The following is a 16,678-nucleotide window of genomic DNA, read 5'->3' as shown; positions in this document are numbered from 1 at the left end:
TCGCGCAGGAGTGCAAGAATTGCAGCTAAGAATGTAGCCAATTAAGACTGTTTCTCGTGAGAATCTTTAAGGAGGTTAACATCTGGTCTCAGAGTTTGGCTTTCGTTTCTGATTCCCAGAGAACTGCATCGGTGGGAAAGTTAGACTCTATATAGGTGTTTTGCCCGCGTAGTAACTTGGCGGAGTCAATTCGTCAGCCTACGGAGCGAGTTGTGTCTGGACAGCGCGCTCCGATTCAAGCCTCGCTCCTGCTCAAGCCTAGCCCTGCTTTCCAGCCTTCGCCTTGCTTCCCAGCCTTTGTTTATCCACGGACTTTGCCTTGTTTCCCAGGACCAATCCTTGCCTTGTTCCACGGATTTTACCAAGTTATTCCACGGACCTTGTTCTTGTTCCTAGTTACCTTGTTCCACGTTTTAAGCCTTGTTTCAAGTATCAAGTTATTTCCTAGCCTTACTCAAGTTTATGGACTAAAGGACCTTGTCATCTCCCCTCACTTAGCCTGGCAAAGTGAGTGTTTCGGTTATTGGATTACAACTTTGGACCTTAATATTTCGTATTGGACATTGCTTCTTTGGACTAATTTTGACCTTCCCTGAAAGGTCTACTTCTGGACTAACTTTTACATTTGCTTTTACTAACTTTATATAATTCCTTAATAAAGATATTAGATAGAATCTGGCCTCTGCGTATGGTTATTGGTGCTCTGTAGCCTGGGTCGTGACAAGGGGAAGCAATCCCATTTAGATCCAAAGTGATCAGTTGATAGTTTTGCAACCATTATCTAAGTGCCTTTAAAGAAGTTACTGCAACCACTAAGCTCTGTGCCTGAAATAAACTTATTTTTGTTCTTCCAACATCCAAGCCTCTATCACATGTATTCTAAACTAAATAACGCTACCATCTAACGTGAATAAGAACAAGAAAAGAAAAAGAAATTCCCCTCTGCCTGACATCTCCACACTTACTGATAAAGGTTCTGATAAAATCTGCTCTTATTCTTTGTCAGAAATGGGCGAGCAACTGCAATTCTTTCCTCAATTTCTTCTGTAAGCTAATGAAAATTTAGATTTATCTGAAAAGATTTTTTTACTGAAAAGGAAAGATGAAAAGAATAGTGGAGGAGGTCTCTTGGCTCCTCATGACCTCCAGGGATGGTGATACGTCCTTGACAGTTGTGAATGAGTGAGTGTAATCATAACTTTTCCCTTTTTTCAGAGCTTGGAAAAGGAACTTTGTTTCTTTTGTCATTGCATTATGATTACTGCATATTGCTCACCTCTGTGCTTCTTTTCCTCAGTAAAATTACATGGACCTGTTTATAATAGGGCTGTGACTGATCAAAACAATCTTTATTAATTCTTCCTATGATTGTTAAGAGTGCAGAAATTTGCATATTTATAATACAAGTGTTCTAAATGGGGAAAATATTTGTTTAGATAATGCATGCAAGTGTCTGCTGTTGTTACTGGCACCATCTTGGAAGCTTTTGAAAGAGACAGAAGAAAGATATCCAAAAATGATTCTGAATACCAAGGTTGGTTTGTTTTTTGGTAATAACTTGAGTTTTTCAGTGTTCAGGTTTTTTTCAAATAATTTGCTGCCTAATTTAATGCACATTAATGGTGTCATTGCCATTAATGAAGACTGAAAAATATGCAAATGGCACTCTTACCACCTTACCAAATTGAGAAATTTCCCAGTTGCAGGACACTTCAGCCTCATTTCAAGCATGGAGAGGCACAGAGCTCATCACATGAGTTAAACTACTTCTGGCTGATATGCATAGCCCTCCGTGGTTGAAATGAGGCAGAAGTGTCCTGAAAGGAGGGAACTCCGGCAATCTGATCTCATTTCCCTTCGTAGGACGCTTCAGCCTCTTTTCAAGCATGGAGAGGTACAGAGCTCATTACATGTTCCAGGGTTGAAAAGAGGCAGAAATGTCCTGAAAGGAAGAAACTCTGAACATGGGACAGCGATCGTGTTCAGGGCTCCTACCTCTTATCATACTTTACTCATATCTTTACAACTGAAAAACAGGTGCGATGGGAACCATCAAAAGTTTCCTGTTTCATTGGCCAACTGTCAGCAGTCTCTTGTATCCTATGGGGTTTGATGCAGAACCATAGGATCCCAAGGAAAGAAATGTTTTTTAAAAAATATTTATTTATTTTAATTCATTCAAATAACATACATTAAAATAAATAAACATTTTTTAAAAAGGGAAAGAAATGGTTTTAACCTGGATCATTGTCTCTTGTATCCTACGGGGTTTGATGCAGAACCATAGGATCCCATGGAAAGAAATGGTTTTAACCTGGATCACTGTCTTTTGTATCCTATGGGTTTGATGCAGAACAATATGATCCCATGGAAAGAAATGGTTTTAAACTGGTGTCCGTCTCCTTTAATGTAGGGGCTTTGGGCAGGGCAAGGGATCTCTTGGTTTTCAGATATTGTTTTTTCTTCTGATTAAAAACAAAAAAGTAATACTAACCTTGTGATGAACGTAAGATGAATGTAATACCAGCACTTATGTTTCCACGTGTGAGTGTGATGGAGAGGCAGAACTCGAAACAGGACTGCTGACCGTATGAGAGGTGCGATTCTCTACTCTTAAAGGGATGGTGGCCACCCATGTTTTCCTTTCTCAATGTGATGAGATGGTTAAAGCATAAATGCAAGAAGGATGCCATAGAGTGCAGCAGTAATCAATTGCCCTTATGAAACTGGATGGAGCAGATTACAAATGGAATAACGCAACATAAAGGAGTGGTGTAATAAGTCTCTTAAAATGTGCAGCTAAATTTTCTGTATCCTCACCCGACGCTCCCTTGGGCTGCATAATGTTCTGCCTCTCCTCATATAAAAGCTCCAGGCCAGCTTCAATAGATCAATGCAGCTTCAATTGATCAGCTCCTTTCCCCAGTAAAATTACCACTATCTACTTCTACCTCTCAAATATTTGCAAATTATGGTGTCGCATTCAGGTTTGCCACATCCCAGCTGTATGACTACTAGCCCAGATTCATTACGAAGCAAACTGTGTCAGTAGGATAAGGATTTGTGGGTGTTTTTTGAGAAAAAGCATGCCACAGTTCCTTCAGAGCCAGCAGACAATTAAATGCAAAACCGTGTCCCAGAGTCACAGTGCCGGATTTAGAAATATAAAATGAGGACAGGTTAATCTGTCACCCTTTAATTTGTATGTAATATTCATCTGCAATTTCTTTCCTTGTTGGAAGAAGTGCTGTACTGATGATAAGTCCTAGAGGCTTCAGTGTTAGATTTAATTGTAAGCCAGTTATAGACTGAGGACTATCAATTATGTTGTAGCAGAGAGAAAAATAGGCATGTGGGCCACGATTATGGGCTTTGATGGGAAGCTAGGACTATGGTGCACTAGTCATTTACCACAAGTAGGCATTTCACAGCACTGTAGAGGTTTTTGGACAAAACATCCTGATGTTTGGTTTGTTGTGCATTTCCCGGGCTGCTTGGCCATGCTCCAGAAACATTCTCTCCTGACATTTCGCCCACATCTATGGCAGGCATCCTCAGAGGTTGTGAGGTCTTTTTGGAAGCTAGGCAAGTGAGGTTCATATATTTGTGGAAGCTTCAGGGTAGGAGAAAGAACTCTTCTCTGGTGGAGGCCAGTGTGAATGTTGTGATTAATCATCTTGATTAGCATTAATGGCCTAGCAAGCTTAATTCCTGCCTGGGGGAATCCTTTGTTCTGAGGTGTTAGCTGACCCTGATTGATTCATGTCTGGAATTCTCTGTTTTCAGAGTTGTTCTTTACTTACTGTTCTGATTTTAGAGGGTTTTTTAAAAATATTAATAGCCAGTTTTTGTTCACTGTCATGGTTTCCTCCTTTCTGTTGAAATTGTCCACTTGCTTGTGGATTTCAATGGCTTCTCAGTGTAGTTAGAGTGGTCCAGCATTTCTGTGTGCACAAATAATATGCCGTGTCCAGGTTGGTTCATCAAGTGCTCTGCTTTGGCTGACTTCTCTGGTTGAGTTAGTCTGCAGTGCCTTTCATGTTCAATGGTATAATCTACACAGTGACACGAGATTATGTTATGTACTCATCACCAAGTGTTGGGGAAAGGGGTGAAAAGATAATGGACAAGAAGAGGAAGCTGCTGTTATGGTAACAATCAAAGGAGCAGAATTCAAAACGATCTTGACATACTAGAGAGATGGGCCGAAACTAACAAAATGAAGTTCAACAGGGACAAATGCAAGATTCTTCACTTCGGCAGAAAAAATGGAAATTAAAGATACAGAATGGGGGACGCTTGGCTTGACAGCAGTGTGTGCGAAAAAGACCTTGGAGTCCTCGTGGACAACAAGTTAAACATAAGCCAACAATGTGATGCGGCAGCTAAAAAAGCCGCATCAACAGGGGTATAGCATCTAGATCCAGGGAAGTTATGCTCCCCCTCTATTCTGCCTTGGTCAGACCACACCTGGAATACTGTGTCCAATTTTGGGCACCGCAGTTGAAGGGAGATGTTGACAAGCTGGAAAGCGTCCAGAGGAGGGCGACTAAAATGATTAAGGGTCTGGAGAACAAGCCCTATGAGGAGCGGCTTAAAGAGCTGGGCATGTTTAGCCTGCAGAAGAGAAGGCTGAAAGGAGACATGATAGCCATGTACAAATATGTGAAGGGAAGTCATAGGGAGGAGGCAGCAAGCTTGTTTTCTGCTGCCCTGCAGACTAGGACGCGGAACAATGGCTTCAAACTACAGAAAAGGAGATTCCACCTGAACATCCGGAAGAACTTCTTCACTGTGAGAGCCGTTCGGCAGTGGAACTCTCTCCCCCGGACTGTGGTGGAGGCTCCTCCTTTGGAGGCTTTTAAGCAGAGGCTGGATGGCCATCTGTCGGGGGTGCTTTGAATGCGATTTCCTGCTTCTTAGCAGGAGGTTGGACGGGATGGCCCATGAGGTCTCTTCCAACTCTACTATTCTATGATTCCATGATTCTATGAGAAGAAGTAGAAACAGCTCCCACCAGTAGATTTTTCTCTGTAGGTTTGAGGTATTTCAGATCAGAATACTAATGCAATATGTGGAGACCGGGAAAGTTGGTGCCAGGTACCTGATACAATGAGATCCAATGTAGTATAGTGGTTTGAGCATGGGACTGTGACTCTGGGGATCTGTGTTGGGCATGTCGTGTTCTCTCAACTTCAGAGGAAGGCACAGAAAAACTTCCTCTGAACAGGTCTTAGCAGGAAAACCCCATGATAGGCTTACTTTCGAGTTCCTGTAAATCAGAAATGACTTAAAAGGCCACAAAAACAAAGCTATTTCATGTCACAAAAACAAAGCCCTATTTCATGTCACTGCTCAGTGCACTTTGATGTACTGATGAGAAATTGTATCCTTTTGGATTACATTACAAGTGGTCAGGGCTGGTGTGAGTAATTGTTCATGATCTGAGTTCCCATAATTGCAGACTTGTTTATCCCCTTGCTTTTCTCCCTTTCACTAGAAAGAGCCCGTGACTATCTACACAAGACAGGAAGGTTCATTGTCATTGGTGGAATTGTCTCACCTGTACATGACTCCTATGGGAAACAGGTAGGTGTAAACCTTTCCCCTTTTCCAAGCAGATGTTTCTAGCTGAAGAGGGTGGATGTTGTGGGTGTTGCTGAGACCTTTGTCTGTCTTACTAACATGTATTAGAGTTTGGTGCAATTAAGAAGCTAGATTTTTATGTGTTGAGTGGGATCTTAGAGGCTTACCCAGACATAGGATGCCTCTAGGTCAGTGATGACTATATTGAAACTACAATAGAGAGAAATCAGCGTGGAAACTGCAAGACGTACCATAGATTGTTGTACATGGAAATAATTGTAGTAAATAGTTTTTGATTTATTAAATAGTTATATATTACAATTATATATTTTTCTTATTTAAACTATATATATTGTGAAATTGCGGGGGGTTTTTTCTCGAAGTGACACACCACCCAAGTCGTGCTAGGTTTTTTGGTGAATTTTGACACACCAAATGCAAAAGGTTGCCCATCATTGCTCTAGGCAGTGAACAATTTAGGACCCTTCCACACAGCCCTATATCCTAGAATATCAAGGCAGAAAATCCCACATTATCTGAGTGTGGACTCAGATAACCCAGTTCAAAACAGACATTGTGGGATTTTCTGCCTTGATATTCTGGGATATAGGACTGGAAGGGCCCTTAGATGAAACAAGGGCTGGGCTACTTCCATGCAATGCCCTATTCACATGCTGATGGTTGGATCCCACTCAACACATAAAAATCTAGTTTGCTAATTGCACCCTTTATACTTGTTCAACACCGTGGTTCTTTCCTCCCACCTTGGGCATTCCACGGGTATATGTATATGTGTGTATACACATATATACTCCACTTGCTTTACTACCACCAGATCCTCTGAAGATGTCAGCCAGAGATGCAGGCAAAACATCAAGAGAAAATGCTGCTAGAACACGGCCATACAGCCTGGAAACCACACAGCACCCCAATATATATATTTTCTTTGCTAAAGATACCAAACACATTCTGGTCTATATATACCCTTAAAGCCTTCAGATTGAAGAAATTGGTCTCCACCCTTACAAAATCTTCCAGCGTTTAATATCTTTTAAAAGAAATTTATAATAATAACAATGATAATAATAATGATATTAATAATTTTATTTCTTACCTGCCTCTCTTCAGGGCTTGAGGCAGGTTACAACATTGCTAAAACACATAATGAAAACACATAATCATTTAAAAACACCCCATAGAATACACATATTAAAACATTTTTTCATAAAATGCATATTAAAATACACTAAACGACAGGGAGCTTTGGCGTGGACTGGTCCATGAGGTCATGAAGAGTCAGAGACGACTAAACGACTGACCAGCAGCAAACAAAAGTTAGATAGAGTGGAAGTTTAAAATTTGTCATTAAAACTTACACATTGAAACTAATAATAATAATAATAATAATAATAATAATAATAATAATAATAATAATAAAATTATTTATTTATTTATTTATATTCAGCCTTTTCTCTCCACAAGGAGACTCAAAGTGGCCTAAATGAGGAAGCTGACCATCTCACGTAATATAAATTTCTGGGTTTTCCGTTTATCCCAGAACATGTCCATGTCCTTGAAACTTATCTCTAGTTTTCCTACCATCTCATTACAATATATATATATATATATATATATAAAGCTATTGACCTTTAGACAATGTTTTTTGTTCTGCCAGTAAGTGGTTTTTGAATTCCTGGCTGAGACATTTCTGCAGCTTCAATTTGAAGTGGGTGTGCAGAGCTATATGCAATGTGAAAGCATATTAATGTTCTTATATAAATGCTGTGTATTTATGATTGTCCTTTTGTAATTTGCAGCCCCTGTAGAAGGTCTGAAAACCATCTTTAGGTTAAAATGTTTTGGGCCCTTTTAGCAAACGAAGGCCATCTTTTTAGCATATTTTTCCTTGATGGATCATAGGCCAGTAGCTGTTTTTAATGTATTTAATGCTGCATTGGGAAAATACAATACAAATAATATAAAAATTTCATATAATACACAGTGCTTCACAGATGTCGCTACTAATTTCAATACAAATTTCATTCAGTCATGTCTTACAAGTTGTTAAAGCAAGTTGTAAAAATTGTACATGATGGAGTAAATCTGAGATTCCTGGATTTAAAATGCCAAATTCCTATAAAATCAGTGTACATTGAAAAACTGTTTTTTATGCTCTCATTTTGCAGGCCTGTGATTGGGAGCTGCCACTTAAAGACCCAGGAACTGTACAGGAGAAATGTCCCTTTATGTGTGCAAACTAGGCTCGGAATCAATGGATGAATTAAGACGGAATTTAATTTGAACCCAGGTCTATCAGATCGCTGAAGTTATAGCAGTAGATTTACTTTTAGGGATGTCTGCTACTGCTATATAATCTAGTTTCTGATGCCAGATTATCTGCTTTGAACTGGGTTATATGACATTGTAGAGTAGACTCATATAGTTCCGTTCAAACTTTAGTAACAACAACAAGAAAAGATGGAGAATGCGTTGTACAACTAAACAATAGTGCTAACAACAGGAACTTGATGCAAGGATTGTTTCAGGCTCAGGTAGATCATATAGTGGAAGTTGTTGAAATTCTAGTGAAACTTCCCAAGTGATTTTCTTTCATGAGCATAATTAAAACAGTTGTCATCAATATATTTCACATAGATAGATGTGGGAATCTGAGACCAAGCTCTAAGACAGGAGGGAGGTTTGGAGTCTTATGACCTCATCCCACATGTTTGTCTTCTCATTTACAGGGTTTGGTCTCCAGCCGACATCGCCTGACAATGTGCCAGCTGGCTGTTCAGTCCTCCGACTGGATAAGGTATAATAGTGCATCACAAAGATCATGTTCTTTTCACAATGGCTATTAAAAGGTTGTTTTCCCCCCATGTAGCACTTGTCAGAAAAGACACAGCATGTGTTCTGTTGCAGTCTAGGCACAATTGTGTAACTACTTTGACACAACTATGTCAACAGCTTCCCAAATACCTAGTAGGGAGAAGATGCTGAAGGAAATGGGGATCCTACATATTTAGGAGCTTGGGAATCTGAGCGAGTTTCCCTGATGGAAAGGCTGGTTCCAAGGAAGAGGACTCATTAGGGACATAATCTTATGCTGCCTTTCCCGCATTTCTGGACACTTTAACATCATTTTAAAGATGGAGTCTCATGTAACCCATTAAATGACATACCCTGTTTCCCCGAAAATAAGACATCCCCTGAAAATACGACCTAGTAGAGGTTTTTACTGAGTTGTTGAAAGCTTTCATGGCCGGAATCACAAGGCGGCTGTATGTTTTCGGGGATGTATGGGCATGTTCCAGAAGTATTTTCTCCTGACATACAGCCACCCGGTTTTTATTGAATTACTAAATATAAGGCCTCCCCTGAAAGTAAGACCTAGCAAGGTTTTTGTTTGGAAGCATGCCCGCCAAACCTAACACTAGACCATGCAGGATTGGTCAATGTATGTACCATAGATTATTGTATATAGAAATAATAGTAAAGGTAAAGGTAAAGGTTTTCCCCTGACGTTAAGTCCAGTCGTGACTGACTCTGGGGGTTGGTGCTCATCTCAATTTCTAAACCGAAGAGCCGGCGTTGTCCGTAGACACCTCCAAAGTCATGTGGCCGGCATGACTGCATGGAGCGCCGTTACCTTTCCGCCGGAGCTGTAAATAATAGTAGTAACAAGAAATTCTTGATAGGATTCACAGTTTGTCTGGTTATGCTGGTTTGTGATGACAACTACTGTACAGTATATAATAAATGTTCTTCTTTTGTTCAACAATAAATGTGAATTCTTCTTTATGGAAAAATAAGACATCCCCTGAAAATAAGACCTAGCACATCTTTGGGAGCAAAGATGTGTTTTATTTTCGGGGAAACATGATAAGAGTGCCTTCACCAGTTGCCTGTTGGACTCCGTCTTTAAAATTTCTTTAAATTACAGTGTTCCCTCACTTATTGTGGGGGTTACATTACAGGACCACCCGCAATAAGTGAAAATCTATGAAGTAGGGGTGCTATATTTATTTTAATATTTACACATTATATTAGTAGTTAGGTGGCCTTTCTCCCCTTCGCAAGCCTTCTTTCTGTGCTTCTTCTCAGTGGCCTCCTCTCCAGTGCCTGCCAATTTCCCTTTGGCGCATGCGCCACCACTCAAAAAAATCCCCAAAGCAGTGAGGGAGCGAAAAGCGAACCACAAAGTAGGGAGGGAACACGGTATATAGAAACAGAGGTTTTTTTAGTCGAGGAGCAATCGACTCCAGGGCTCCCCATTTCAATAGAGATGACCAAAGGCGCATATTTTAAGGTGGGATGGGAACTGTCACATTTCTCCATTTTAGATAATTTTAGTGACATGAAGGTGTCAGCTATCCTGTGACTAGTCTTGAAATGTCTCTTGATGCTCTTTTTGTTGCCATAGATCATCTTGCATGAAACTTCAACAGTATTTTTTAAATTAAAATTTGTTCTTTGGGAAATACTCAATGTTGATATATCACTACTTTGCTGTATGTATATTTTTCCTTTTTCTAAACCTGGGATTTTTCAATTTGGACACAGAGCGCATAGGTGTATTTTTCTTCAATGTTCTTGAAGCAGTAACCAGTATTTCATAGGACTTTAATTTTGATTCTGGATTTCCGCAATTGCGAGATTTCCCTTTTTTAGTTAAAAAAGGAGCCCCCAATGGTACAGCAGGTTAAACTGCTGAGCTGCTGAACTTACTGACCAAAAGGTTGGCGGTTTGAATCCAGGGAGTGGAGTGAGCTCCTGCTGTTAGCCCCAGCTTCTGCCAAACTAGCAGTTCAAAAACATGCAAATGTGAGTGGATCTATAGGTACCGCTCTGGCGGGAAGGTAATAGTGCTCCATGCAGTCATGCCAGCCACATGACCTTGGAGGTGTCTATGGACCCCGCCGGCTCTTTGGCTTAGAAATGGAGATGATCACCAACCCGGACACAACTAGACTTAATGTCAGGGGAACACTTTTACCTTTACCTTTACCTTAATTTAAAAAAGAAAAAAAAAGAATGAGGTATGGGCAGAGATTACACTTCCCCATATGATGGCTCAGTAAAAGGAGGGCTTGTCTAGAAATTGATGGAGTCCATCATGTGTGATGGAGATGAATAAATTAACCATTTTTCTTTAAAATGAAAAGGCACGAAACGCTACTATAAGAAGATTATTGCTTTCTGCTCCAAATGGGATGAGGTCCCATGAAATCAGCATTGGTCTTTGCGGTGTGTTTTTTCAGACATTATCTAATTCCGTTACTATATCATCTTTTTCCCTGGAATGGATAACCTTGAGCAATTTCTTTCACATCTCATAACCCAACCTCCCCCTGACAGTGACACTATCTCGAGGTATCTGGTCTGGCATGAATGAGTGCTCTGCAATATTATCAGTGAGAGTGTTTTAATTAGCAAGTTCACATTTCTGAGAACCTCAGGTGAGAGAATAAGAAAAAGTTAGTTTAGCTGTTCTGAAAATGGTTAAGAAACAGCCCAATTTAGCAGCTCATTAAGTTTTCAATTAAGACTTGGGCTGCCTGCACAGCGGTGAGTTTGACATTTTCCCTTTTTGTTTCTTTTCCTCTATTTCCGTTTACTACAAACCAAGTTTGATGTAGGAAACCTTGGGAATTTTGGCACATTTTCACAGTGCACTTCTACCTCCTCTGAGAGACAGGTGTACCTGACTGCTCTAATGCCTGGAAATGTCCAGGATGGGATATGTGACTGAGGAGTCCTTGTTGGTTTCATCCGAATTCATAGAAATGAGATGGATGGGAATCTAAATAAGATTTTGTTTTAGGATTAAATGAAAACTTGCATGTTTGATCTTTCTGGTCTGATAGGAAACTTTAATCAGGGGAAAACAACTCCACTTTCCCCTTCACAAGCTCACATATTTATGAATGTATTTAGGGACACTTATACTGGGATTTTTTTTGTTAATACTGTAGTATTTTTTGAAAGATTTCCCTATTTGAAGATATTCTTAGGTCTCTTCTACACTGCCATATAAAATCCAGATTATCTCCTTTGAACTGGATTATATGGCAATGTAGACTCACATAATCTAGTTCAAAGCAGATCATGTGGATTATCTGATTTGATAATCAAAATTATATGGCCGTGTAGAAGGAGCCTTCGTTGAAAAATATTTCTTGTAGGAAACCTCTCCCCTCACACACACTTGTTAAATTCTTTTCTTATTAAGCAAGACCCAACTACACTCCCATATAATCCAGATTATCAAAACAGATAATCCACATTATCTGCTTTGATCTGGATTATATGAGTTTACACTGTTAGCTGACAGTGATGAATTAGGAGTTAGGTAAAAAGTAAAGGTTTCCCCTAACGTTAAGTCCAGTCATGTCTGACTCTGGGGGTTGGTGCTCATCTCCATTTCTAAGCCAAAGAGCCGGCATTGTCCGTAGACACCTACAAGGTCATGTGGCCAGCATGACTGCATGGAATGCCGTTACCTTCCCGCCGGAGAGGTATCTATTGATCTACTCACATTTGCATGTTTTCGAACTGCTAGGTTGGCAGACGCTGGAGCTTACAGCGGCCACTCACTCCGCTCCCCGAATTTGAACCTGGGACCTTTCGGTCTGCAAGTTCAGCAGCTCAGTGCTTTAACACACTGAGCCACCGGAGGCTCCGAATTAGGAGTTGTGAATTGCATGTGAATTGCAACAGGTTGAAGGAAAGCTGATCTTGAAGAGGGTTCACATGAACACGGACACATGTCATCTGAAGGGTTAACCAGACCTTGCAGTCAGGACTGGGAATTCATGCCAAACAAGTAAAAAGATGCAACTCAATTTTATGTGACACTACAGCAGCAACAAGCAAATCATCCAGGATATCTCCGTACAGTTAATCAGTCATAAGATCTCTCAGCTACCATGAATCTGTCCAGGAGGCCCAACTGCAATAAATCTGCCTACAAAAAAGAATAAACTCCAAAGAACAATGAATTACTGTACACTCTTCTCCCTTTCCATAAAGGGAGAATGACACTCACTGTGATCTTAAGATAGACATTTCCTTCTCAGTCCTGAGGAACTCTTGCTAATGGGAACAGGCAGACCATTGGAGACTCGGTTCACCTAGAATTCCTTATTGAAAGTCTAAATATCACCTTGCCTTAGATCAACCTAACTGGAACTAATTACAGTAGAGTCTCACTTATCCAACATTCGCTTATCCAACGTTTTGGACTATCCAACGCATTTTTGTAGTCAATGTTTTCAATACATCGTGATATTTTGGTGCTAAATTCGTAAATACAGTAATTACTACGTAGCATTACTGCCTGTTGAACTACTTTTTCTATCAAATTTGTTGTATAACATGATGTTTTGGTGCTTAATTTGTAAAATCATTACCTAATTTGATGTTTAATAAGCTTCTCCTTAATCTCTCCTTATTATCCAACATATTCGCTTATCCAATGTTCTGCCGGCCCGTTTATGTTGGATAAGTGAGACTCTACTGTATTTCAGATTTATTCCCCATGAAGTGATGTCCCATTGCTAGCATTTCTTTTATTAAAGGCCTGATATGCTATGTGGAGGTCCCACATCAGGCCTGCCAAGTGTTTCTCCTGAGTTAGGTTGCAGCATGGGTGGAAGAAGGTATGTCTGACTTGCTACCGATCAGAGAAAAGCCATTTTTCTTGCCCCAACTTGGAGAGAGACTCCTTCTCAGGGTGCCTGCACACTGTCAAACTAATACTGTTTGATACCACTTTAACGGTCATGGCTCAATGCTATGGCATTGTGGGTGTTGTAATTTTACAGGGTCTTTAAGGGCCTTGCCAAACTACGATTTCTAGGATTTCATAGCATTGATCCATAGCAGTTAAAGTGGTGTAAAATTGCAGTGTTTTCACAGTGTTGAGAGGTCTTCCATCTGTAGCGAAGGAAAGCTCATGTCTCTGTTTTTATACAGATGAAAACATTACACTATTTATTCAATTATGAGGCTTTCTCAATGTTGGAAAAAGTAAAACCCCTTGCTTTGCATGTATCTGCATATATCAATTGAAGCTAGAACTGTTATTATTAATTACAGTAGAGTCTCACTTATCCAACACTCGCTTATCCAACGTTCTGGATTATCCAACGCATTTTTGTAGTCGATGTTTTCAATAAATCGTGATATTTTGGTGCTAAATTTGTAAATACAGTAATTACTACATAGCATTATTTCACATTAAACTACTTTTTCTGTAAAATCTGTTGTATAACACGATGGTTTGGTGCTTAATTTGTAAAATCATTACCTAATTTGATGTTTAATAGGCTTTTCCTTAATCCCTCCTTATTATCCAACATATCCGCTTATCCAACATTCTGCCAGCCCGTTTATGTTGGATAAGTGAGACTCTACTGTATAACTAGATTAACCTTTGTGTGCTATCATTTCATACTATGCTTTCTACTACCTAAGAATTTGGCTTAGATTGACATGTTGTTAGTAGTATACCTGTTTGCGTCATGGCCACCCACAGAGACACCCCAACTATCAATTTTGCTCATCTACTCCTTTTCTTAAAGGAATAAAATGCATCAATAGGAGTTATTTTGCTTTCATGCTTGAATAACATACCTAGCTTAGAGGTAGGCAGAGCTGCAAATTCAATCCTTGGGTCATCCCTCATTCATCTTTGTTCCTACAATAAGGTGAACAAGATTATATTTAATTGATAGTATAAATTGCAGTTAGTCTGGTAATTTGTTTTTTGTTATATCTTAATTTTTAAGTCTACATTTAGTCTTGATTTACAATTTTAAAACTGTTGTTTTGTTATAATTTAAAGATACTTTTGGCTTTTTATTTGTAAAGGTATTTGACATAATCAACCTTAATCTGAAAGAGAGATATTAAAAGGACAGACTGAGATTACATCAGTGTAGAAAGGACAACATTAATATAATTAAAAATGAAAAGTGACTCCAGTATTGTAGGTTGATCATAACTGAAAACCAGCAAAGGCGAACTTTGAAATAATGATTGTAAATTAAATTGTAGTATAAAACAATCAGCTGTAGTTGGGGAAAATGTGATCTGGTATGTTAATGATAAATTACGTTAATCTGGGGGGGCTGGATCTGCTGAGCCCAGGGCCGGCCCCACCATTGAGGCCATGTGATGCCGCCGCCTCGGGCGCAGGTCCCGGGGGGCGCCGTCAGGCTGGGCGGGAGGCGGGGCACCGCTCTGACGGTGCCCCGCCGCCCGACCAGTGCGCCCTGGCCTTGTGGCTCCCTCTTTCGCCGCCCGGGGAGGGGAGGAAGGATCCCCTCCTCCCCTCCCCGGGCGGCGAAGCCTCCCTCTTTCGCCGCCCGGGGAGGGGAGGAAGGATCCCCTCCTCCCCTCCCCGGGCGGCGAAGCCTCTCTCTTTCGCCGCCCGGGGAGGAAGGATCCCCTCCTCCCCTCCCCGGGCGGCGAAGCCTCCCTCTTTCGCCGCCCGGGGAGGAAGGATCCCCTCCTCCCCTCCCCGGGCGGCGAAGCCTCCCTCTTTCGCCGCCCGGGGAGGAAGGATCCCCTCCTCCCCTCCCCGGGCGGCGAAGCCTCTCTCTTTCGCCGCCCGGGGAGGAAGGATCCCCTCCTCCCCTCCCCGGGCGGCGAAGCCTCCCTCTTTCGCCGCCCGGGGAGGAAGGATCCCCTCCTCCGCTCCCCGGGCAGCGAAGCCTCCCTCTTTCCAACCCTGGCCGCGCCTCCCACGCTGCGTGGGAGGCGGGGTCAGGGCGAATAACATGGGAGGCGGGGCCAACCCTGGCCCCGCCTCCCACCCAGCGTGCCCTGGCCCCGCCTCCCACGCAGCGTGGGAGGCGGGGCCAGGGCACGCTGGGTGGGAGGCGGGGCCAGGGCTCAGGAGGCGGGGCCGGTGGGGGGCGCTTTTCAGCGCCCCCGCTTAATATTTAAATTTATCTCCGACCGGCCCTGGCTGAGCCTTAGTGACTAAGGTTCTGCTCAATTTAGACTCAAAAGATAAAATGAAATGAAACTAAGCCAAAGAGAGTACACAGGGAGAAACAGCTTAAAAAGCATGCTGTAACAGAATATGCATACAAGCAAGGAAATGTCACATACATTCAACTGAAGCTCTCATACAGCCTTAAGTGGAGATGCTTCTCCATGTCTGCACTGCTGGATGTTAAGTTGTTCTTGTAGCTCCAGATGGTCCCTCAAGCTCTTGGACGTTCCATAAATGTTTTCCCTTCCCAAGACTGAAACAAAGGAAATCCCATCCTGGTGGAGGTTAATAACTTAACTCGATAAGCCTTCAAGAAGTTATGAGATAAGACTCATAGGTTTATCCTCCCTCTGCTTCTCTGAGAAGAGGAAGATCTCAGCTTTCAGAAGGATCCTTTCAACACTAGAATTAGTCAAGTTACCTGGCTGCATCTCTATTCAACTGTGTTGAGTAACTCAAACATAGTGCAGTGATCCTATGAAACATCTAAGGACCTCATCACACATACCAATTTAAGTGTCCTAGGATCCTTGCCAGTCAGTTGAGGGACGGAAGGGCACAGAGCCCATCACACGACGTCCTTTAACTTCCGGCAGAGGTCCAGCCCCCAACTGGCATGGAAGCATCCTAGGATGCTTCCTCATCAACATGGCTTCAATGAAGCCAGCACACTTCTGCCTCGGTTGGGCAACGCTTCCCCTGTGTGATGAGGGAAGCATTGCTGCACCGTAGTGGCACGTGGGACAACTCCATTGCCCCATGTGCCTGCTGTTTTGCCACGCTTGTTGGCAAAAGGGCCCCAGGGAGGGGACATGTGATAATGTTGTAAATGTGTGTTTTGATACAAGTTATCATATAAACGCTTCATTGTATATGTATAGGATGATAGAAGCCCAATTATTACAATCCCCTGTGATTTATGCAAATACAGCCCAATGATCCCTATTAATTGCTTTTCAAGTGCTGGCTGCCATTGATTTCCTGCCCCCCCCCCTTCTTATAGTTCTGTGTCTTTAGACCAGGTATTAACTGGATAGCCTTGTGCATAACAACACCTTCTATAGGATAGTCCTATAGGAGAAC

The 16,678-nt window shown here is 41.6% G+C and overlaps 1 protein-coding gene across 1 annotated transcript in view; it reads left to right on the top strand.

Annotated features, from left to right (window-relative positions):
- nmnat2 (nicotinamide nucleotide adenylyltransferase 2) overlaps window positions 1-16,678 on the top strand; it is a 122,322-nt gene that overhangs the window by 71,160 nt on the left and 34,484 nt on the right. Inside the window, exons 2-3 of the mRNA XM_003223418.3 lie at window positions 5,501-5,589; window positions 8,334-8,401. Coding sequence (XP_003223466.1) covers window positions 5,501-5,589; window positions 8,334-8,401 — 157 coding nt within the window. The remainder of the gene's footprint in view (window positions 1-5,500; window positions 5,590-8,333; window positions 8,402-16,678) is intronic.

Source organism: Anolis carolinensis, chromosome 4, assembly GCF_035594765.1.
Source record: "Anolis carolinensis isolate JA03-04 chromosome 4, rAnoCar3.1.pri, whole genome shotgun sequence".
Taxonomy (NCBI): Eukaryota; Metazoa; Chordata; class Lepidosauria; order Squamata; family Dactyloidae; genus Anolis; species Anolis carolinensis.
Note: the sequence above shows the minus strand (reverse complement) of the source record. Positions and strands in the feature narration are given on the sequence as shown.